This window comes from Chiloscyllium plagiosum, chromosome 11 (assembly GCF_004010195.1).
Source record: "Chiloscyllium plagiosum isolate BGI_BamShark_2017 chromosome 11, ASM401019v2, whole genome shotgun sequence".
Classification (NCBI taxonomy): Eukaryota; Metazoa; Chordata; class Chondrichthyes; order Orectolobiformes; family Hemiscylliidae; genus Chiloscyllium; species Chiloscyllium plagiosum.
Genome location: NC_057720.1, coordinates 65,641,824 through 65,666,001, shown reverse-complemented (window position 1 = coordinate 65,666,001; position 24,178 = coordinate 65,641,824). Strand labels below are relative to the sequence as shown.

Genomic DNA, 24,178 nt, shown 5'->3' with positions numbered 1-24,178 from the left:
TCCAATTAAGTCGAGGCATGATTTCCAATTGATAAACCAGTTTCTTTTACATCAATTGCTGAGTAGACTTGCTAAATGAGAGTTAATTTATGATCATTCCTTGTACCATTGAAATGAATAAAAAGTGACTTTGGTTTCTTTATAGTCAAACCTCATTTAAGAGATAATTAATCTCAAACAAACTGGTCAAATCTTCTTGTACCGGTTGCACAATTGTTTTTTAACCTTGTGTCGCAGGATTTTATATTGACAGAAACAGAGAGAAAGATGTCTCCCAGGGCCGCATGTAGGCAAAAAGCCTTTCTCTCATTTAATTAGATCATACTATAGCTTTCCACCCAAATCAACTGAAAATAGACTATTGTGATGTCTAAAAATATTTATTGAATAGTGTGACCATTTGCTGTTAGATTCCTGACACATTCCCTTTAGCTAGATTCTCCGATAAGCTGTGAATGCCAACAGTCTCATGTTTATTCCACCTGAATTATTGATTACCAGTGTGAGGATGTATATAAAAATGTACACAACAATGAATATTCAAAATTGTAGTAGTGGTAGACAAGATTTAATGTTAGATAGCGATACATGTTAACGAAGACACTGAATTTTAATAAGTAATATTACAAATGAATAAAATTCTGTTTAGGAGATGAGATGAAAATGGCAAGTGTTTTGGCATTATAGTAATTGTTGAATCCATTACATTTCAGCTAAATAACAGTGCATGCTCACCGATAAATTCTTCTGCTTTCCAATAAAACTTTGTAATATATATGAACTTGAAGAGATTGCAAATGTATGAATATTCTTAATGAAGAATACTAACTATTAACAGCCTGTATTTATCCTTTATTTTACAGTAAGTGTTGGGCTTGAATAGTTTCATCAGAACTGAAATGGGATTAGCACAATTTAATTCCATATTATATGATTCATCACTCTTTATATATCTTAAATATTAGGGCATTCAGAGATTATCACACAACATAAATTCGTAACATATATGCATCTCAGAATTTAGTGTTGATTGTAGAGCAAAATCTTTACAGAATTATTCCAATAACAAGCTTCTAAGCAGTATATTTGGAACAGTCATCTACTTTTATGAAGATGGGAAGTTCTGATGGGGGAGCAATTCAAGGTGGATTATCACATATAAATGCAGCTTGTAAATAGCTGGTTGAAGAGGATAAACTAAAGCCTAAACTAAAATAATTAGAATAACTCAATTAGTTGTAAAGGTTGTCAGAGTTTTCAAATATGCAATTCAGAGATGTGAAGTGTTCATTGCCACCAGATCAAAAATAAATGTCCTGAAACTGTTTGCTTCTTATTGTGAAGAAATAAGAGGGGCTGCATAGAATGTAAATTAGAAAATAGGATAATCATATATGAGATATAGACAACTAAGTCCAAATGAATCTCTTGAACAATATAATGAATGTAGGGGCAATCTTAAGAGGGAGATCAGGAAGGCAAAGAAAGGATATGAGATAACCAAATAAGGTTAAGGATAGTCCAAAGAGTACATTAAGAGCAAGACAGCAACTAGAGAGAGAATAGGATCTCTTAAAGATCAAAGAGGTTGTCTTTGTGTTGAACTTTAGGAGATGTGAGAGATTTTAAACAAATATTTCACATCAGTCTTTTACTGTGGAGAAAGAAATGGAAGCTAGAGAACTCAGGGAAATAAATATTGATGTTTTGAAAACAGTTCACATTACAGAAGAGGAAGTGCTGGAGAGCGTAGGAAGTATAAAGGTGGATAAATCTCAAAGGTGGATATGATCTAGTGTATCTCAGGAGGTCAGGGAGGAAATTGCGGGGCTCCTTGCCAAAATATTTGCATCATCTATAAATATAGGTGAGGTGCTGAATGACTGGGCAGTAGCTAATGTTGTGTCTTTGTTTAAGAAGGTATTAAAGGTGAAGTCTGGGAACTATAGACCTGTGAGTTTGACTTCAGTGGTGGGTAAGTCATTGGACAGAAAGGATTTATATGCATTTGGAGAGGCAAGGAATGATTCGAGATAGTCAGCATGGTTTTGTGTGAGGGAAATCATGTCTCACAAACTTGGTTGAGCTTTGAAGTAATCAAGAAGATTGATGAAGGCTGAGTGGTTGACATTGTTTACTTGGACTTTAGTAAAGCCTTTGACAAGGTTGCACATGGTAGATTAATTAGTAAAATTAGATCACATAGGATTCAGAGTTAGCCTTGCCAATTGGATACAAAATTGGCTTAATGGCAAGAGACAGGGAGTGATGGTGGAGGGTTGTTTTTCAGATTGAAAGTCTGTGACCAGTGGTGTTCTACAGGGATTGGTGCTGGGTCCACTTACATCATTTAAATAAATGACTTAGATGAGAATATAGAAAGCATGGTTAGTTCATAAGTTCATACGATGTAGGAGCAGAATTAGGCCATTGGGCCCATTGAGTCTGCTCTGCAATTCAATCCTGGTTGATATGCTCCTCACCCCTATTTTCCTACCTTCTCTTCATATCTCTTCAACCCATTACCAATTAAATATGTCTAACTCCTCCTTAAATTTACTCACTATCTCGGCATCCACTGCACTTTAGGGTAGTGAATTCCATAGATTCACAACCCTTTAGGAGAAGTAGTTTCTCCTCAACTCTGTTTTAAATTTGCTCCCCCTTTTCCTAACAGTATGATTTCTCATCCTGGAATACCCGACAAGAGGAAGCATTTGCTGCACATCTATTTTATCTACACCAGTAATCACCTTGAATACCTCAATTTGATCTTCCCTCATTCTTATACATTACAGAGATTGTAGGCCTAAACTGTTCAATTGCTTTTCATATGACAAACCTCTCATCTCTGGGATCAATCTAGTGAATGTTCTCTTAACTGCCTCCAATGCCATTACATCTTTCCTCAAATAAGGGGACCAAAACTATGCACAATACTCTAGGTGAGGTCTCACCAATACCTTGTATAGTTTCAACAATACTGCTATAAATTTATATTTTATTCCTTTAGCTATAAAAGCCAACATTCCATTCACTTTCTTTATTATTTGCTGTACTTGCATGCTAGTTTTCTGAGACTCAAGAATGAGTACGCAGAGATCCTTCAGAACCAGAGCACCCTGAAGTCTCTCCCCAGACAAGTTAATAAGTTTGAAAATGACACTGAGATTGTTGTTATAGTGGACAATGAAGGTGGTTATCTAAGATTACAAAGAGATCTTGACCAATTGGGTCAATGGGCTGAAGAGTGGCAGATGGAGTCTAATTTGGATAAATGTGAAGTATTGCATTTTGATAAAACAAAGGAAAGACTTACCCAATTAAAAACAGGCCCTTGGGTAGTGTTGGAGAATGGAGGGACCGAGGTGTTTAGGTACATAATTCATTGAAGTTTGCATCACATATAGATACTGTGCTTATGACCTGCCTTCATTGCTCAGACCTTTGAGTACAGGAGTTGGGACAACGCGTTGATGAGGCCTCTTCTGGTATACTGTGTCCAGTTCTTGTCGCTCTGTTATAGGAAGGATATTACTAAGCTGGAGAGGGTTCAGAAGAGATTTACCAGGAAGTTGTTGGGATTGGAGTGTTTGAATTATAAGGAGACCCTGGATAGACTGGGACCTTTTTCATTGGAGCGTATGTGGTTGAGAGGTGACCTTACAGATGTTTATAAAATCATAAGGAATATAGATAAGCTGAATGGCAGGTGTCTTTCCCTAGGATGGGGGATTTCAAGACAAGGCGACACATTCTTAGGGTGAGAGGAGAAAGATCTTAACAAGTCATGAGGGGCTTTTTTTTATACAGAGTATTTGTGTGTAGAATGAACTTCCAGAGGAAGTGCTGGATGTGGGTACAGTTACAATATTTAAGAGATATTTGGATGAGTACATGAATAAGAAACGTTTGGAGGGATATGGGCCAAGGACAGGCAGATGGGACTAGTTTAGTTTCCAAACGTGGTCGGCGTGCACTGGTTGGATCGAAGGGTCTGGTTCCGTGCTGTATGACTCTATGACATGCCACAATCCATATGGGTGCTCAGCAGTACAACAGTGTCCTTCTGCCCAGCTTGCTGTGCAATGGTCAAAGCAGTGTTGCCATCCTGCAGGGAAACAACAGACAGAAGCAGAATGTGAAACATTGGGCATATGACAAATATTCCTCAATGACCTTTTGTCAAAGGGCACTTCCCTACCAATGTTATGTTCAAAGCCCATTCACAGAATGCTCCAATCAGATGCGATGAAGTCTGCGCCTAACACTCTGCATGTGAAACATTTCACTTCACCCCACACGATTGTGGGAAATGATGAAGTAGAGGTGAAGTTTATTCTCAAAAGAAGAATAGGAAAATAAAACTGGGGCCAGTAGTTCTGTCAGATAGCTCCATTTTAATTGCATTTTCACATTTGGTTCATGTAAATTGACATCACCCTCCTTCCCGACAGCAGTCCTTTGTCTTGCTGACAAAGTTCAAATAAAAGGGACTTATTTTCAATCTGCTCACAAAGCATGTGACATTGCAAGTCTGCCAAGGGTCACAATGAGGCAGGAGGTGAATGGCTCCTCTGAACCCCAGGTCAAAACCATAAGTACACTTACTATTGTAGGTCACTGACAACCACCATAGAGCTCTCAGAGATGCTTGAAACAATCCCTATAATTACTTTAGACATAGTCAGTAGCAATCACAATAATACTCCTTTGAAATAATCTTTCAGTTGGCAATTAATATGTTACCATCGATATAATAAACTAAAAGTATCAAATTGATGTCTATGAAGAATAAACACAATAAAAAAACCTCATTTCCAATCAATCAATTTAATATATTCAAAATTAATCAGCAAGCTTCATGAAATGAAAATAACATTTGAATATATTTATTTTAGTGATGTTTTGTGCTCATAAAACCAACACTTCTAATGGAGCAGCTCTTTTGATTTGGGTATCAAAATACTGGAGACTTATTATCAAGTATTTAAAAGTCTGTGTATTGAAGCAGATTAAGTTCTTTCTACTTTATCTCAAAAATCAAAAACTCAGGAGAGCATAAGTCCGCACTGTGATAACACTCCCCGGGATGAGTCTGCACTGGGATAACTCACTCCCTGGGATGAGTCTGCACTGGGATAACTCACTCCCCCGGGATGAATCCGCTCTGGGGCCACTCACTCCCCCGGGATGAGTCTGCGCTGGGGCCACTCACTCCCCGGGATGAGTCCGCACTGTGATGACACCCCCCGGGATGAGTCTGCACTGGGGCCACTCACTCCCCGGGATGAGTCTGCACTGGGATAACTCACTCCCTGGGATGAGTCCACACTGGGATAACTCACTCCCCGGGATGAGTCTGCACTGGGATAACTCACTCCCCGGGATGAGTCTGCACTGGGGCCACTCACTCCCCGGGATGAGTCTGCACTGGGATAACTCACTCCCCCGGGATGAGTCCGCACTGGGATAACTCACTCCCTGGCATGAGTCCACACTGGGATAACTCACTCCCCGGGATGAGTCTGCACTGGGGACACTCACTCCCCGGGATGAGTCTGCACTGGAGCCACTCACTACCCGGGATGAGTCCGCACTGGGATAACTCACACCCTGGGATGAGTCTGACTGGGATAACTCACTCCCTGGGATGAGTCTGCACTGGGGCCACTCACTACCCGGGATGAGTCCGCACTGGGATAACTCACTGCCCGGGAGGAGTCTGCACTGGGATAACTCACTCCCCGGGATGAGTCCACACTGGGATAACTCTCTCCCTGGGATGAGTCTGCACTGGGGCCACTCACTCCCCGGGATGAGTCTGCACTGGGATAACTCACTCCCTGGGATGAATCTGCACTGGGGCCACTCACTCCCTGGGATGAGTCCTTACTGGGATACTCACTCCCCGGGATGAGTCTGCACTGGGATAACTCACTCCCTGGGATGAGTCCGCACTGGGATAACTCACTCCCTGGGATGAATCTGCATTGGAGCTCACTTGTATGATTGCAACGGTTTATAAATTCCCACACCGTCTGTTGCAGGGATCAGCTTGAAATGATGAAGCTGTTTTAGGTTGTAAGCACTTCTGTTCCGAGAGTTTGGAATGAGATAGGCCACAGCAACCAGCACAGGTAGGGGAGAGGGGAGTGGGGGGAGCCTTGTTCCTGTTAGTGTGAACGCCAATTACTGTCCCGAAAGGAAACAGATAACATGAACCCTTCTACAAGGCCTCATTTCTGAGATTAAGCTTATCAGGTTAAATAATGATAAAAGCTTAAAACATAGGTCCAGAAATAATTTGATTCTATACACACAGATACTTGAGTTGCAGAAGATGGCATATTGTCCCTACAGCAACAGGTTCTTAGAGATAAGTAAAAACATTTAACTTAACTTTTGTACAATATTAAGTGGTGTGAGCATAAGAAGAGCAACTGATTGGTGAGATCTTATTTAAGTCTTGAGTTTATTTCTGTTGAGTCAGTTAATTGTCTGATAAAGGAGGTGTTTGCAGGGCATCTCATTTCTATTGAGTGTGCATTCTATTCCATGCAGGAATTCTAGCACATTTCTTGGGTTCTAGATAACCAAATGCACACAAATGTCATCAGCTGAAGCCTCTCCAATCTGGACTTTGACACTTAAGCAGCAGCTGGCATCGCTATGGTTTACCCATGAGGCGGACAGATTTGTGGACAGCTCATTCCTGGCTGTGGTCACTCTGTAGCTTAAGTGTTTGCAGTCAGAAGCTGAATGGGTGACCAGCATGCCAGAGTGACAGTGAAGCAGATAGGGAAGAAGTTTCCATGCTGTAGCATATTCTCCAATAGTTTGTCAGTTCCAAACAGTGGTCAGAGTGATAGTGTATCCAGGCGGCGCAGCTTAATGGCCGGGGAGAGGGTGACGAGCAAGGAAAGATTTAAAAAATAGCAATAGGGGATTCTATAACTAAGAAAACAGACAGATCTTTCAATGGCTGAGGATGTGAATCCGGGCTAGTACTTTTGCCTCCTTGTTATCAGTGAAATGGGTGCAGACAGGAAAATCAGTTATGGATAGTATTGGTACAAAGGGCAGAGGGGGGGAAAGGAAGAGTTTCTGCACGGTGTTCAGGAGAATTTTCCTGATCAGTGCATTTGCTTCCTGATGAGAAAGGAGGCATTGCTGGGTCTGGTTCTGGAGAATGAGCTGATTCAAATGGACCAATACTGAATGACATGGGGCACAGTGCTTGTTGTATCATAAAGTTTCAGTTATCAATGGGTAAGGATAGAAATTCTTGTTTATGGTTATACAGAAGACCACTTGTTTGTCTAACTGTTGAAATCCTGATGACTGATGCTTTCAGAGACTTCCTGCTGCCTCTCTGCACAACTGAGCCATCACATCACCATGTAGTTTTAAAAAGGGATGCAGGTGAAGAGCGTTCTGGGTAAAGGTGCATGAATAAAGGATATAGATTCTGGGGCTTCATACACAAAGACAATGATACAAAAGTGAGAAACTTACAGTGAACCTTTACAGAAGATTGCTTCAATATCAATTGAAATATAGAGGAAACTCAATTATCCGAACAAGATGGGCAGGCAGTATTTCGTTTGGATAATTGATTATTCAGTTAATTGATTCAATGCCTCTAGTCTGGGGCTCAGAGTTTTCTGAAGTTTCCTTTTTCCTCGCTCTGCCTGCCTTGCTCCCTCTCTCTGTCTCAGAGTTTGTTTCTGAGCAGAGACACACTTGTGTGTAATGGACCGCATTATTGTTGAAGCCTGTCCAAACCCGCACTCCACACCCCCACCCCATCCAGTTCAATGGGATTGACACAGCGAGCACTTGCCAAGTCCATTCCCATTCAGGAGACTAGACAGCAGCACAGTGCCCCCGTCTGCCCCGGCCTAGGGGTTGTCTCAAAATAACACCCCACACACACCCCACACATACACCCCACACCCCTTTTTACTGCAACGTTTTGACAAGCTCCCCCTTTGCTCTCTACAGGACAATGTTGGAAAGATTATCTGGGGAAGGGGGGTATAGGGTAGACCCCTGTGTAGAACTCCAGGGAAAGTGTGGGGTGAGAGAGAAAGTACAGGAGATCAGTCATTTGGAGATGGTGCCTGGGCTCCCATCAATGTCCAGGACAGTTCTTGGCAGCAGTTCAGTAAGCCGAATTCACTTTTAATCATTGTAAACAAAAGATGCGACCAGTGTTGCTAACACCTCTTTGATGTAATGTTTCAGTCGGGACTTTGAGATCTTCTTCGGATAATCCGAAACTCGGATAATTGATATTTGGATAATCGAGGTTCCTCTGTACTGTGTCCAATTCTGGACACTGAGGAAGTATGAGAAGTTCCCAGAGGGCACAGACATGATTTATCTGGGGTTATGGACGAATTACTTGGATATATTGGAGAATCTGGATCTGTTCTCCAGAGAGAAGAGAACGTTGAGAGAACGTTGGGTTGTTCATGGCTATGAGGCCCAGGATCCAGTATATACAGCATGGGGATTGGTTGGATCAAAAACTAGAGGACACTGAGTAAAGGTGATTGGCTAAAGAAGCAATGACAACATGAGGAAAATGTTTTTATGTAGTAAGGGGTTAAGATCTAAAACACATGACTTGAGAGTGTGATAGAGGCAGAGATTGTCATGACTTCCATTAAGGAAATGTCTGAATATCTGCAGAGAAAAATATGCAGGGCTATGGGGACAGGGCAGGGGAGTGGCACTGAGTGAGCTGCTGTTGCAGAAGGTAAGCACGACACAGGGAGCTGTATTCTGTGATTTATAAAAGGACAAGGTAAATAAGGAATTATGATTGACTAATGATAAGGTTGTATTTTGAAAGGTTGAAAATTCTATTGTGAAAATAATAGCTAACAGAAACAGGTGTCAAGCATTCCATAATTTTGAGGTCCCGGAATCACAGCGCCATGTGATTTGAACATAGTGTGGGTGGAGGGAAGAGAAGTGCATCAAATTATTGTTAACATGGCAAACTTTACAAGTGGTAATAAAAAAAAGGCGAGAGGTGAGTGAAGATTCAGCAATCAAATGCTAAGCCTCCTCTTGTGTCCTGTTTGAGCTTGTTATTAGAAGTTATCCATAATTATACAAGATGGGATTTATAAAGCCTGAGAGTTGTGATGTGTGAAACAAATTGCCCAGTTTCTCCTTAGCCAATAATGAAGTTTCAGTTGAGGATTTATTAAGGGTAACATAATAAACAGATAAACAGCCAAAGATAAACCAAAGAAGAACCTATTGCCTTTCTATGAACTCCTGAAGAAAATGACAATGCAGCTTGAGTGAATTAGCAGAATACCACAGATGCAAAAAATCTGAAACAAAAATAGAAAATGCTGGAAAAAAATCTCAGCAGGTATGATCGCATCTGACGTGGTTCCAAAGAACAGTCACGTTGTTGAAACAATGACCTGGAATCTTAACCCGGTTTCTCCCTCACAAATACTGGATTTATCCTGCACTTGCTGCTCTCACTTTAGTGTATGAACCATTAGATTGAGAGGGGTGAAAATTGTACACATGGAGGTACATTAATGAATGAAGAAGGGAAAACAAACAGTAAAATAATGGATAAAGGATGAGGAAGAAATAAATACGTGGAGAAAGGGAGGAATAGGAGAAGGAAGAGAATGGAAAGAAGAACACAGCTGAAACGAGATGGCACTGTACTCACTTTATCAGTTAATGCAATGTTACACTCAGGCTGAGCCAACAGCAGCTTAACCATCTCCACATTTCCTTGCTCACATGCACACATGAGTGCAGTGGATCCATCGTCATCCTGGATATTAATATCAGCCCCGCAAGACAGGAGAGCTGTAACCATATCGTTCCTTCCATGACTGACAGCTAGCATCAAAGCTGTCTGACCAGCCTGTTAAAGGGAAGGAAACTGTCATCTCTCGATGTTAAAGTTTATCAATGGCCATTTTGGTTATACATTTAAATGATTATGTTGTACTGAAGTGAAGGCTTGACTGCCAAGGTCCAGCTGAAGGTAATATGGTCCAAACCCTGGGGTCATGAATGATGGCAAGGAGCAAGCACCACATACGGCTGGGAGAAATTGTTATTCTGTGATGTTTTGAAAACTACTTGGCTCATCTTTGTGTCCTGGATTGGTACTGATCATCTTAAGAGATCAGAAATTAATTTTCTGGAATATATTTTTCTGTATGAACTCTGGGTCTCACTCAGATATTCCTTGCCTCTCTCAGGAGATTACATATTGGTGGTGGCGATGACAAGATTCAAGCTACTCTATGGTCATGAGGCACCAGTTGGCTAGAATGGGGAACAGATTTGATGCAGAAACTGGTCTATTCAGTTTATTTTTTGGATGTTTGTAAATTTGCCGCTTGATATGAAAGCCAAATCATGGATCCAGAAACAATTCTGTTCTCACCCAGTAGTTAGCAGCATTTTTTAGTCTTTCATTTACTGTAAGCCCTCATTAGTTTGGCAGACCAGATTCTGGGGCCAAATCTTCCTCTGGATTCAGGAAATCCTGGCCTGGTTTGCAGCCCACAAGCTGCCCACTTGATGTAAGCATGATCTCACACACCAGTTTTGTCTTTCCACCTGGGGTCAAGTTCACAATGTAGTGAGCAATGGTTAATACTGTGAACTACTGCAGCCCCAGATGCTGTGACATTGGGAATTCCAAGATTTTGTCCAGTGATGTGAAGGAACATCAAAATAAACTTGGTACTTAGCAGTGAATTTGAAGGTGATAGTGTTGCTCTAAATAAATTTCTTAAGTTGTTATTGTAATTGCACCCATCCAGCCAAGTAATGTGTCATCTACCACACTCCTAATGTATGCCACACGGCTGCTGGTGAAGGATTCAAGAGGTTATCCAATTTGGGAAGTCCAGTGTGAGCCACTTGCTGCAAAATGACTAAACGTCACTGCATTTGAACCCGAAGGGCACTCGACTCCTCTATTCTTTTGAAGTTTTAACATTTAATGCGTATGTTCACTTAAGTTTCCTCTCAAAACATATCACAGTTTCCTATATAATTAATCCTTAAAACCAATCCCTCAAACCTCTCAAATCCTTCTGTTTCCACTCTTTTGTGCCTTTCTATTGCTGCCCTAACGTTTTGTATTGTGGTGATCAGACTTGTAACACGATATTACAAGAGTAGGGGTTGTGTTCAATACTTTACAAAGTTGTAGGAGTGCTTCACTATTTAGCTCAACTGACTGTTCAGTACATCCTAATACGTCATTTGCTTTACTTTCGCTATCAAGGTCCCTGTCATAGATTCAATATGTTACATTCTAAATTATTCTTTCTGACTTTGAAAAATAAACAAGGGATAAAGCAGGAGTCAGTGATGTGAACAATGTATAAAGATTAGTCCATCCCGATCAATACCTGAGTAGCTTGGATATTGACATTTCCCAAATGCAGAAGCTTCCTGACCACCGCCAACTCTTCAGCTGTTTCAGCAGAAGCCAGTGAAGCTAACATGGTCGCAGTATATCCTGCCCTGTTCTGATGGTCCACATTGCAGACACCTAATCAGCAATAATAATCCATGTAAGAAGAATAAGACATACAGAGAGCAAGCTAAGCAAATTCCTCTTTATCACCACCTTTATAGAATTCAAATGAGTAGAGTTACGTCAATTTGGTTGTCTTGTTTCCTGAAGGTGGGGAAATGCATTACATGGTAACTGGAACATAGAAAGCAGAAAGATGTTAGATTAGATTACATTACAGTGTGGAAACAGGCCCTTCGGCCCAACAAGTCCACACCGACCCGCCGAAGCGCAACCGACCCATACCCCTACATTTACCCCTTACCTAACACTACGGACAATTTAGCATGGCCAATTCACCTGACCTGCACATCTTTGGACTGTGGGAGGAAACCGGAGCACCCGGAGAAAACCCACGCAGACACGGGGAGAACGTGCAAACTCCACACAGTGGGTCGCCTGAGGCGGGAATTGAACCCGGGTCTCAGGCGCTGTGAGGCAGCAGTGCTAACCACTGTGCCACCGTGCCGCCCACTGTCTCTTTCCTGCCTTTACTGAACTAAGTAGACAGGCAGGAGGCTGGAAGAACACAGCAAGCCAGGCAGCATCAGGAGGTGCAGAAGTCGAATTTTTGGGTGTAACTGTTCTTCAGGGCTGGAGGTGGGTGTGGGGGGGGAGCTGCAGATAAAGGAGGAGGCGGGGCAGGGTGGGGAAGTGGGGATAGGTGAAGACAATTAGACGGTACGACCTGGTTGGTCAATGGGAGGAACTAATCTGGTTGGTGGCAGGGAGCAGTGGCAGGGAGGGGAAGGGGCTGGAAAGGAAATTGGGGGATGGGAAGGGAGGTTATTTGAAATTGGAGAATTCAATATTGAGTGTTCCGGGCTGTAGGATGCCCAGGTGGAAGATAAAGTGTTGTTCCTCCAATAGGTGCTGTGGTTTGCTTTGGCAATATAGGAGGCCAAGGATGGTCATGTCGGAAAGGGAGTGGTTGGGAATGGGCGGTGACTGGGAGGTCCAGTTGGCCCCTGCAGACCTGGCTGCGATGCTCGGTGAACCATTCCCTAAGTTTACATTTGGTCTCCCTGATGTAGAGGAAATCACAATGGGAGCACCTGATGCAGTAAACTAGGTTGGAAGAGAGGCAGGTGAACCTATGTCTCACCTGGAAGGACTGTTTGGGGCCCTGGATGGAGATGAGGGAGGTGGTGGACCAGCAGGTTTGCATGTTTTCAGGTTGCAGGGGAAGGTACCTGGGGGTTTGGTGGTGAGGGTGGCATGAACCAAGGACTGTGGGAGGGAATGCGGAAGGGTGAGAGGGGTGGGAAGGGGAAGATGTTCTTGGTGGGGGGTCTGTTTGGAGTTGGCGGAAGTGAGAACTAATTGCAGCAGTAAGGATAACTGCCTTGGGAGTTGATAAGAATAAGTCAATCAGCCTGTTGCTGATCACAATCCAACGAAACTTGCCAGTATCTGTTCATGTGTGGATTAAAACAGGAACAAATAAGTTTTACTTCCATGTACAAGCAGCCTGTTGATGTGCCAGCTCCTGTTTAAAGGATAACTACTCAGAGCAGGGAGCCTGGTTTGGAGCATGCATTAACATCTTTGAGCAGGTGAGAAGTCATTTGGAAATGGAAAAAAGACTCCTTGACATCTTGCTTAACTTCCTCCTCTCTTATTGATAATGTCTTCTTAACCAGGGTACATTTTAACCTGAGCTTCCCAGCAGAAACATGGATATAGTGGCTCAAAAATGGTTTAACAGACAGTGCTCCAACTGCCACTATCTTCAAAGAGGTCTTCTGCACATTGTGACCAGATGGTAGACATGGGACATCTAAATGGCAACCTTGATGGAAAAGGTAGTGTCTTACACTCTCTACCCATTCTCAGGTGGAATAACAAAGCAGACAACATCAAAATGCTTATGCATAAAGTTATCTTAGTGCAATCATGAGAAGAAGAAGGAGTGTTCCTCTAAGCTTCACCAGAATAATATGGACAGTTACCTTGCCTTGCTCCCTGCCCTTCATCAATAATAATGGTATATAGTTGTTGCCTACAGTTTGGCAGAGGTAAGATATGAGTCTAAGATTTCAACTACACCAATCTCCCATAAGCTGGATGAGGTGACCAGCTGGAATACTCTGCCACTTGGTGATTGATAGCTGAAGTGTAACCCCGCAAGATCACACTGCCTACTCCCCCCAGCACCCCAATTCCCCACGCCCCCCCCCGACCTTCCACACCCAGACACAGCAATCTGAAATACTGTAATTGTCTATTCCATTGATCAAACAAGTAGACTGAACATAGACTCAATGCAAGGAGCAGCTCACTCCTATGTTACATTTCATTTATGGGCGGCACGGTGGCACAGTGGTTAGCACTGCTGCCTCGCAGCGCCAGAGATCCGGGTTCAATTCCCGCCTCAGGCGACTGACTGTGTGGAGTTTGCACGTTCTCCCCGTGTCTGCGTGGGTTTCCTCCGGGTGCTCCGGTTTCCTCCCACAGTCCCTGCTAGAGGATGCAGGTGGGTTGGTCCAGGAAAACAATGCATCCCCACCATTACAGACACAACACATTTGTGATATGTTGCATCTGTCAGAAGTCAAGTAGAGGCCACTGAATAAATTAGACTCGCACTCAGCAGTATATCTCTACAATCTGTTTTCATAGATCAACTGGTCAGGTCTTTCTTCTTTCCTCAAAGACGGAATCTTGCCCAGATGCAGTTCCATAGGCTCTGGCAAACCTTTGATGCCCTGTTTAAGTGACCAGTTTATAAGTGTGAGTCTAAATACAGCTAACCTACAGTGGACACGTCACTGCCTGATCATATCTCACCTGACTTGACATTCAAATATACATCATTTACACAAGTGGTTCTTGGATAATGACCAAAGTGGGAGCACATTTCTAGACCTAGGGATTGAAGTCATGACAACTTAGGGACAGCAGTAGACCATTCAGCATCTGAGCCTGTTCCATCATTTGATTAGATCCTGATTTGTTTCTTAACTCCTCTTATCCCCCAGGTATGGGAACCCTTTTCATTATTACCCACCAAAAGTCTATCTGGAAAAATAGTTTGATTTGCATAACTTAGTGTCCTGATAACTGTGCATTCACCCGTTAATACATCAGGGGCATATTTTTAATTTGGTACTCTGTCAGTAAATTATCTGAGCTTCAGCATCCTGAAAAAGTGAGTTTTAAATACCTGTGTCCAGTAAGAGTCTCACAACAGGAAAATTGGAGTGGGAGACACTGTAATGGAGTGCGGTGTTCTGATTTTCATCTGCCACATTTACAACGAAGTGAAGGAGATCTGGTGACATCTCTTGGAGTTCTAGGAGAAAGTCTTGAACAGTCTCAGGAGCTGCGGATTTCTGACTGGAAATCCTGAACCATTCCCACTGAACAGTGTTTAAATTCTGCCTCTGCAGAAACAAAACAGCCATGAAAACATCAACTGCACAACAGGAACCTTTATTTTCTTTGTTATAAGGCATTGAGGATTTTTGTTAAACTGTGATCATTTTCTTTTCCCAAATTTCTTCCCTTTTCTTAAAGCGAGCTTTGTGTTTCAGCAGTATCACTCTGTGACTTCCGGATTTTAAGGTTGTAGCTTAAAGTCAAACTGCAGTGACCCGAATGCATGATGTGAGCTAACGTTTAAGTTCCAAACTGAGGGAGTATCCTGAAATGTCAGCCTTTATCCTGAATGTAAACCACAGTCCTGCCTGTCCACTGAAGTGATGCAATGTGATTCCATGACCACATTTGAAGAACAACAAGGTATTTTGGTCCTTTGGTCAACACTTCTTCGTAAACGAAAATAAATGAACAGTATGTTTATCACACTGTTCTTTGTGGGACTGCATTTTGTATAAATTCGACATCATGTTTGTCTATATTACAAATGACTAAACTTTGAAAATATGGTGTTTGGCTTGCTGAGTAAGCGTAAGTTATTTCCATTAGTATTTGGTAAGGTGGTATTAGGGCAGTTAATCTTTAGTTTCCCAGTGAAGGTGATGGTGTGGTAAGTGCCTCAGACCACATTCATGTCTGGATTTTCCTTATCCCAGCAAGTACATTTGGAAGCAAGGGAATGGGAAAATAGGGACGAGTGAAGTCTGATTAGCTCCCAATGCTTTCCAAATGCAGTGAAACCTTTCCAGGGAGGGCAGCAAATGAAGCGTATAAAGGCAGCACTGAGGGGCCCTTTTCCAAAGGTGAAGACAAATTCCCAGTGTTAAAGGACAGCTGTTCGGAGCAGGTCTCCCAGTGGCGGTTAGTTGCCTGCAAAGCTAGACGTGTCATGTCCCAATGAAGGAGCCTTTAGGATGAAAATCCACAACTGAGGCCAAACCTAATGCTGTGGCGAATTGCCCCTCTACATCATGGACCAGTGTGTGGGCCCCTCACCTTTGCAGAAGAGATCCACGATCACCATTACTCCTCCCAGTCGACCTGCTGGTTGTCCACTCTGACTGAGCTTCTCTTCTTGGGGTCCACTTACATTCTTATTTAAAAGGTACATTCAGAGGGGGCTGCTTCCGAGAATGTTATGATGGCAATGCCATGGCAAACCGATGGGGTGAGAAACCCCATACCCTCAGAAAATTCAACATCAGGATAGAATCAAGTTGTGAAGATTGGAATTACGTATGTGTCAGACAAGACAGCTGCAGCAAGTCCCACTCCTTGAAAGAGAGTACGGAACTAGGTGATTTTTTTTTACCGCAGTCCAGTCATTTACATTTTGTTCTTGTGCTAAACCACAAATTGTCAGATTTATTGAATTATATTTGGGAACCTACCATGTCGTAGTGTTTAAAGACTATATCAGTGGTTGCTAGGCCAAAACCACAAGGACTACACAAACAAACACGCTGTTGATCAGAACAAAAATTACGTTGTTCAATATTTGGTGACACTTTCCTCAGTCCATTGCTGCTTTTACTCAAATTATACACCTTCCTTTTGGGATGTAGTCACAGAGTCATAGAGATGTATCCTATCTACCAGCGACTCTACTTTCAATGAGCTAGGAATCTGCACTCCAAGGTCTCTTTGTTCAGCAACACTACCTAAGACCTTATTATTAAGTGTGTAAGTCCTGCTAAGATTTGCTTTCCCAAAATGCAGCCCCTTGCATTTATCTAAATTAAACTCTATCTGCCACTTCTCAGCCCATTGGCCCATCTGATCAAGATCCCATTCTTCACTGGTAACTTTCTTCGCTGTCCACTACACCTTCAATTTTGGTGCCATCTGCAAACTTACTAACTATACCTCTTATGCTCACATCCAAATCATTTATATAAATGAAGAAAAGTAGAGAACCCAGCACCAATCTTTGTGGTACTCCACTGGTCATAGGCCTCGAGTCTGAAAAACAACCCTCCACCACCACCCTCTGTCTTCTACCTTTGAATTAGTTCAGTAACCAAATGGCTAGTTCTCCCTGTATTCCATGAGATCTAACCTTGTTAACCAGTCTCCCATGGGGAACCTTGTCGAACACCTTACTGAAGTCCATATAGATCTCGTCCACCACGCTGCCCTCATCAATCCTCATTGTTATATCTTCAAAAAACTCAATCAAGTTTGTGAGACATAATTTCCCACGCACAAAGCCATGTTGACTATCCATAATCAGTCCTTGCCTTTCCAAATACATGTATATCCTGTCCCTCAGGATTCACCCAACAACCTGCCCACCACCGACGACAGGGATGACTGAGAAGCAATCAGGAACTATGAATATTTTTTCTAGATATTTCACTTCAGGAACTGATGGCATTCAAGATCCTTCAGGGGTCAGTGCAGAGGCTGCAGAGTGAAGCATCTACCTTTTTAGTCTGTATAGGTGAGTACCACAACAACTCATGATCCTTTGATCCACTAAAGTCAGTCCTGCTGAAAAACTTACTGACACTGAAGCTCAACAGTCAACAAAAACACATTGTGCTTCAAACTCTCTCAGTACACTATCAATTCTCGCATTTAAAGTTAAAACAGGAGAAAGTACCATACCACGTCTTTATCATTTGTGACCTCCAGTTCATTGAGGTGATCCTTCAGGTTCAGACAAGCAGAGATGAGGCCCAACTTCAATTTGTGCCTGTTAGAAAAATAAACTAAATTGTAGCAATTACACAAGACTAGGCTCAGGATCTGACAGTGTTGATTAGGTGTGTTGGTCAAAGTTGGATGGACCCAGTAGTCAGGTTCCTACCCTGTTACTCACTGGGTAACGTGCAGGTCAGAGTGTACTATTCACAACCTAGAAGGGGGTCTTTCTTCTTGTAAAGCTTTCTATAATGACAATTATTACAATCAGCCAGTGTCCTGCAGGAGACTCTTTCATACTGGATCACAAAACAGAATTTACAAAAAAAAATCACTTTTATAAATTCCAATTCGGAGTCAGAAGATTTGATAAGAAATAGGAACAGGAGTAAGCCATTCAGCCCCTCAAGTCTGCTCCGTTATTCAATAAGGTCATGGCTGATCCAACACTCCTAATGTCCACCTTTCCCTAAAACCCTTGATTTCCCAACGGATCAACAATCTATCTATCTCAGCCTTAAACATACACAAGGATTCTACTCCCACAGCTCATTATGTCAAAGATTCACAATCCTCTTAGAGAAGAAATTCCTTCTCATCTCAGTCTTAAATTAGCGCCCCTTTACTCTGAGGCAATGTCTTCTGGTCCTAGACTCCCACCAAGTGGAAACATCCTCTCAGCATTTACCCAGTCAAGCCCCTTAAGAATCCTATATGTTTCACAGACAACATCTCAGATTCTTCTAAATTCCAATGAGTAGAGTCCGAACCTGTTTAACCTTTGACTTCATGTCATCCATGATGCCCTACTTCAATGAACAAGGATAAACAAAAAGAGCACTGTGAAAGTCTCCATTTCCAGGTAGTGTTCTGCGTATTTGAGTTCATTACTGACCCGATCTCTGGCTAGCAGTTTAGCCTCACTGTTATTCAAACCACTGGAGTGAGTGGGACTTAAACCTGTTTCTCCTGGCTCAGAGGTAAGAACACTTCCACTGCACCACAAGAGGCCCTGGCTCAGTGCTAAATCTGAATTTGCAATTAGGAGCAGGTGGCTGTTTTGAGCAGCAATCATCTTCAGAAACAGGCACAACTGCATTTACCATTTCCAGTTTATAAAAACGCCCTGGTTTCAGAAATGCTGAATTACTCAGTCAAAAGTAAACTGGGAAAGGGTAAGTGAGAAATCTGGTGAAGTTTCCAAAGCGTCACATAAGGACCATAACCAAATTTACTAGTCACCCCATTAATGGTCTGGACATTGTATGGTCAGACATGAGCCCCATATTAGCCAAAATGAGATCATAGAGCACATAGTTGAAGCATTTAAACAAGAGCAACCACTTGAGATCTGAACCAGATATTGTATTCTTCACATGTGCCCCCCGAGTGTTGCTCCAATCTTTCAAATAGACAGGCTGGAAACACATTAACAAAATAAGATTGGTGTGAATTGTTCCAATTTATTTTGTTGAGAGCAAGTGTGCATACAGAGTTATGGTTGTTTTAAAAAATACATATTTTCCCCACTCAATGGGCTGGATTCTATGGTATGCTTTCAGCAATGGACGCACATAAAATACAATGGGAGTAGCTAGCCCTCATCCTTCAGATCCATTTTAAAATTGGCAGGACTCTGCCTTTTAAAGGCAAAATAAATGACAATTGACATTTTTAACAAGCTCGTGGACCCAAATGTTATGCTCCCAGCGCCATTATACAGTTGGTGTGGGCAGGCAGGTGGGAGGGAATGAGCTGTTTTTCTAACCAGACTGGCTAAAAGGCAGCAAGGAAGATGGGTTACATCCTTTAGGGCATGCCCTGTGTGCATGTTATGCATCTCCTCCCTTTTGTCACTTCGGAGCTGGCCATCAATATCTGACTGTCCACTGGGAGCTCTCTACCCCCAACCTGCACCCCAACCCCAGGGTCCCAAGGCCTTCCCTGTCCAAACTCTGGCACTTAGCTGGGTCCAGGCACCATTGCTGGAATGTAATTATAGTCCTAACAGTGCTCACTGTGGAGTTCTGGCACTGTAGAGACTTGCAGGAGCTGCCTACTGGTCTGATTTTCTGGCACTGTCTATGCTGGGAAGGGGCTAAATTCTCACTTACTTAACAGCCCGCAGTGTGTTGTTTCAGCATGTTATTGTATGACATGTCCCAGCTGACATTTCTTCTGTCAGGACAAACAGTGCGCTCCCTGTACAATTCAGCCCAATGTTTACTTTCTTCTTGAAAATAAATAATGAGGAGCATGCCTTCTTTAGTTTTGCGGGTTGTTTCACACCTTTTCAGGATTTCAGTGCACACCCTTTTTCTAGCTGACCTGTCACTGTCTAAACTGACTATCTGTATCTGTATTCAGCTTCCAGGTTCTAGCCCTAGTCTTTAAAGACAGAATTTCCAGTTTAAAACCTGACTCCTTCCCATTTGTCTCAATCCTTTATCTTTCGCGCAAGCAGGAGACATTTCACTCTGACTTCTTCCTCTTTCAGTTTGGCTGAGGATGCTAAATGTCTTGATCCTTTTGATGTCCCAGAATACTTGATGTTCGGTCTATTAATTACACTCTCTTGCTTTTAATTGTTTTTAGCTATAAGATCGCATCCACTGTTGCAGCAAGCGACATACCTTTTGCTGCAGTGCTGCATAACATTGACATTAGCATTGATTCTTGTTGGCTGAACTTCACCATGCTCTGCTCCCTCTGTGTCCTTGGACATTTCTGCTTTGTTGCCAATATGTTGAGTTTCATTTCCTGTATTGACATAGTCTTTTTCCAAGTCACTGTCTGCACCTTCTGAGGAGTTGGAATCTTCACTTGATGTGCTTTCATAGCTGAAATGTAATATTTGTTAAAAGAACTGGCGGAAATATCCATCATTCAAACATAAAACAAAATTTGAACATGTAACAGATCTCAACTGACTGTAAGATTTCATTTGATGCTCACCCGCCATTTACACCAATAAACTGAAGGTTTTTTTTGGCTGGGAGATTCCTCGATTTGACATTTCCACCTTCCTTTTTCATAATAGATTTAAGGTTTGAAGATTGGAACAGTGCTAGAAGTTAAACAAAAGAGAAAGAAGTGCATCTGGTTATGTTTTATGATCATAATGACCATTTCTTTTAGTCTCAAAGAGGAATGTTTGACCTTCATCACTGCTATATATTTCCTGCATAGGAAATTAGTTTTGAAATCCATTGTTTCACAATATGACTGCTATGGTTTGGCATGATCCATGTTTTTAGTCACTGCAAACTCAATAATTGCAAACTAGTTCAGTGAGCAAACAAGTTGGTCGAAAGATTTTCAATCGAGCAGCATGAGTCCACATAATACTTAATTTCACATGAAATAGTAGCAAGCAACTTGCACACATCTGTGTTCTACTCTCCAGTATCACCCTTCATTCCTCCTCCATTCTCTCTAGCCCTCACCTTACTTCATTTATCACTTTTAGACCCAATCAAATTTGTGATGTGATTGAAGCAGAGAACCTGGCAACATTTAATTAATCAGAAAGTGGGCGAAAGGAAAGGGTTAGAGGGAATTTTGGGAAGCAGACAGCACTATTGCTGAAGAGGAGGACAGTCAATATTGGCTGGTGGAGCCAAATGGTCAGTTTCCATTCTGTACTGTCAAGTAATTCGATGCATTTGAGTGGAGACTTGAATCCTGTTGCCAGTGGTGGAAGGTTACAATGCTAATTGATGTAGGATATTGTACCACAAATGTAAATAGCTTGTAATCCTTCTATTTCTCAAAATTATTTTGCCACCTTTTTAATTGGTAAGAACATTGGTTGGTCAAATTTTAATTAAGTACAAGAAATGCATGATGAAAACAGCTGCTTGAAGGTTGCAGGTACAATTACTGGGACAAGGGATAACTTACAAGCAATATAGTATCTTCATTGATGACTCCTTTAGACAGGTAGCCCATGCTTTCAATCACTTCGATATCAGATCTTTGTCTGATTAACCATGTATCATACTCCAGGTTGTTACGTTTAACCAACAGAAACAATAATTAACAAAAATTGTTCAACTGAAGTGCAATGTTATGATGCTGAGCATCCACAGGCATCACTGAGTACCTAGGACTGTTGGGGGAGCAACAATGTGAGAGTAAGAAATCTTTTCATTAAATCAAATCTGCACATCCTTCCGTTAGTTCAACCTCGACAAAATTGCAGAATATGTGTTCAGTAGAAGGTAAATCACTTGAAAAAGTGTGTATGTTAGGCTGAATCTTATTGAGATCTGAATGATGTGGGCTATGGTGAAAAAATCTGCTAGAATTGTGCAAGAAATCTAGTGAAGCCATTCTCAATGGCAGGAGGAACTTGTCACATTTTGTAATTAAGTTTTGTACGTTGAGACAAGATTCTGGCTATAGAGTGGTGATGAAGGGGATTATTGCTTGCTAACGACCTTTTTACTGCATATTACCTCTCATTAACATGCAGCTTTCCTTTTTTACCATCTGCTGCTAACAAACTGACCTGACGAAAGAGCAGTGCTCTGGATGCTTGTGATTTCAAATCAACCTTCTGGACTATAACCTGATGTCATATGACCTTGACTTTGTCCACCCCAGTACCTCCAAATCATGGCTCATAAACGAGATGCTGACAAATTGACATGGGAGTCAGAGCAGGTAGCTGGTGACTTCAGCTCACCACTTGCTTCATAGGACCTCAGCCTACCAGAATGCTCTCGGCATTCGTACCTTGCCTTGTATTGAAGATTGTTATTAGACTGAGACTACAGCTATATTGCTGTGACATTTAGTGCAGGCATAAAGCCAGGAAATGTGTCTTGGTTGTCAGCAGTCAAGGCAAGGGGGGAATAGCCATCAACCAAAGGGTTCTGGCACAGGAGGTCAAGGGCAGCCTCCCATACCAGTCCAAGGTTTGGACGCAGTCAGTCAGCCTCTTGGGTGGTCAGAGACTGGACTGTCTCCTGATAGTGGTGAGGAGCTGAATGCCAGGCAGCCCACCATCCATTTTTACTTTGTCTGCCTTTTATTGTGGGCTACTTTCCTCCTGGAATGAGAGGGAGAAAAGTCTAAGGGAGATGCACAGCTGTCACTATTGGTGCAGGTCCTGAATGAAGGTGCAGATATCATAGAGGGCATGCAGGCTTAGTGGTACTGAAAGTTGGAGTGAGTGAGAGTGAGTGAGGAAGGCGGTTGCAGACAATAGTGAGAGGGATAGACCACAAACCCTGGTGGGAATTGGGTACAATAGCAGGGATAGAGTGAGTGTGAGATATCATAAAGAAGGTGGTGCCACTTATGTTGGCAGAGTGGACAAATAGATACCCACCATATTTAAACTTCACCATTGATATTATACCTTAAGAATGCCATTTTGTCCCCTACACTCACGCTATGGATGCAACTGTGGATCTCCTAAATTTTTCCCCTCCTTTAGATCCCCTCTGATGCTGTTCCACCTACCCACATTCATCTAGCAGTACTCTCTCCACCCCATCACCATCCTTGTCCCTCCCTCTACACATGTCTCAGCTCTCCCCCTCCCTCCAGAATCCCAACCTGCTCAGCCTTTGCTCAAATGATGATCCCTCCACACCACGGATCATCCCAGTGAACCTCCTCTCAACTGCCTCCAGTAAAATGTTGTTATCTTTCCTTAAATAAAGGAACCAAAATGACTCACAGCACTCCAGATGTGGTCTCACCAGCACCTTGAACAGTTGCACAAAGACTTCCCTACTCTTATACTCCAACCCCGTTGAAATAATGGTCAACTTTCCACTAGCCTTCCTGATTACCTGCTATACCTGTGTGGTAGCTTTCTGTTTATGCACAAGTACCCCTTTGCATTGCAGCTTTTTACAGGTTTTCTCCATTTAAATAATATTCTGTTCTTTTTTCTCCTTTCCAAAATGAACAACTTCACATTTTCCCACATATTACTCCATTTGCCAACTTTTCGCCCACTTACTTAACACAGTGTCAGTCAATGAGTGGGACTTTTTATTTAAAACAGCCAATTTTTTTATAATTGCTGTCACCAATCAATTTAAATCAAAGCACCAAACATAACTGAAGAGGCTGTAAGGGCTTATTTTGTTCTGTCTTAATGCATTTGACAACTGGGAAACTATTAGCATACATAACAACAATTATATGTAAAAATCAAATTATCTTTGCACAGTATATTCTTGCAATTAAATACTGGATCAAAAACACATCTCCTTTATAATAAAGTAACTGATTGTCTCATTTGAAAGTGTCAAAATATTTAAAACTTACCTTTCAGAATGTTCTAGAAACTTTAATAGACTTCCCCCAACGGTCACAAACCCTCCAAAGAGGTTTACTTTGTGTTAAGGCTTATAAAAATCGCACCAGCACAGAAAAAGAAATTGTAGGAAGAAATGTATTTTTCCTGGGATCCTCACAATTGTGATCCCCGACTTCAGATTAAACTTGATTGACGTTAAAGGCTAAATTCATCTTTCTTTTACAGACTGTTGAGTCACAGATAAAGGTGCAAATCAAACAAAACTGACAAATGTT

General features: G+C 42.0%; 1 protein-coding gene across 5 annotated transcripts in view; it reads right to left on the bottom strand.

The window, feature by feature from the left end:
• Positions 1 to 3,907: 3,907 nt before the first annotated feature.
• LOC122554489 (KN motif and ankyrin repeat domain-containing protein 1-like) overlaps positions 3,908 to 24,178 on the bottom strand; it is a 133,652-nt gene continuing 113,381 nt past the window's right edge. For all 5 annotated transcript variants that reach the window (XM_043699597.1, XM_043699598.1, XM_043699595.1 and 2 more), the window contains exons 4-10: positions 20,576 to 20,687; positions 20,254 to 20,460; positions 17,585 to 17,672; positions 14,760 to 14,979; positions 11,427 to 11,569; positions 9,716 to 9,916; positions 3,908 to 4,111 (exon numbers count right to left, since the gene is read on the bottom strand). In XM_043699597.1, the coding sequence (XP_043555532.1) occupies positions 4,019 to 4,111; positions 9,716 to 9,916; positions 11,427 to 11,569; positions 14,760 to 14,979; positions 17,585 to 17,672; positions 20,254 to 20,460; positions 20,576 to 20,687 (1,064 nt within the window). In that variant the 3' untranslated portion in view covers positions 3,908 to 4,018. The remainder of the gene's footprint in view (positions 4,112 to 9,715; positions 9,917 to 11,426; positions 11,570 to 14,759; positions 14,980 to 17,584; positions 17,673 to 20,253; positions 20,461 to 20,575; positions 20,688 to 24,178) is intronic.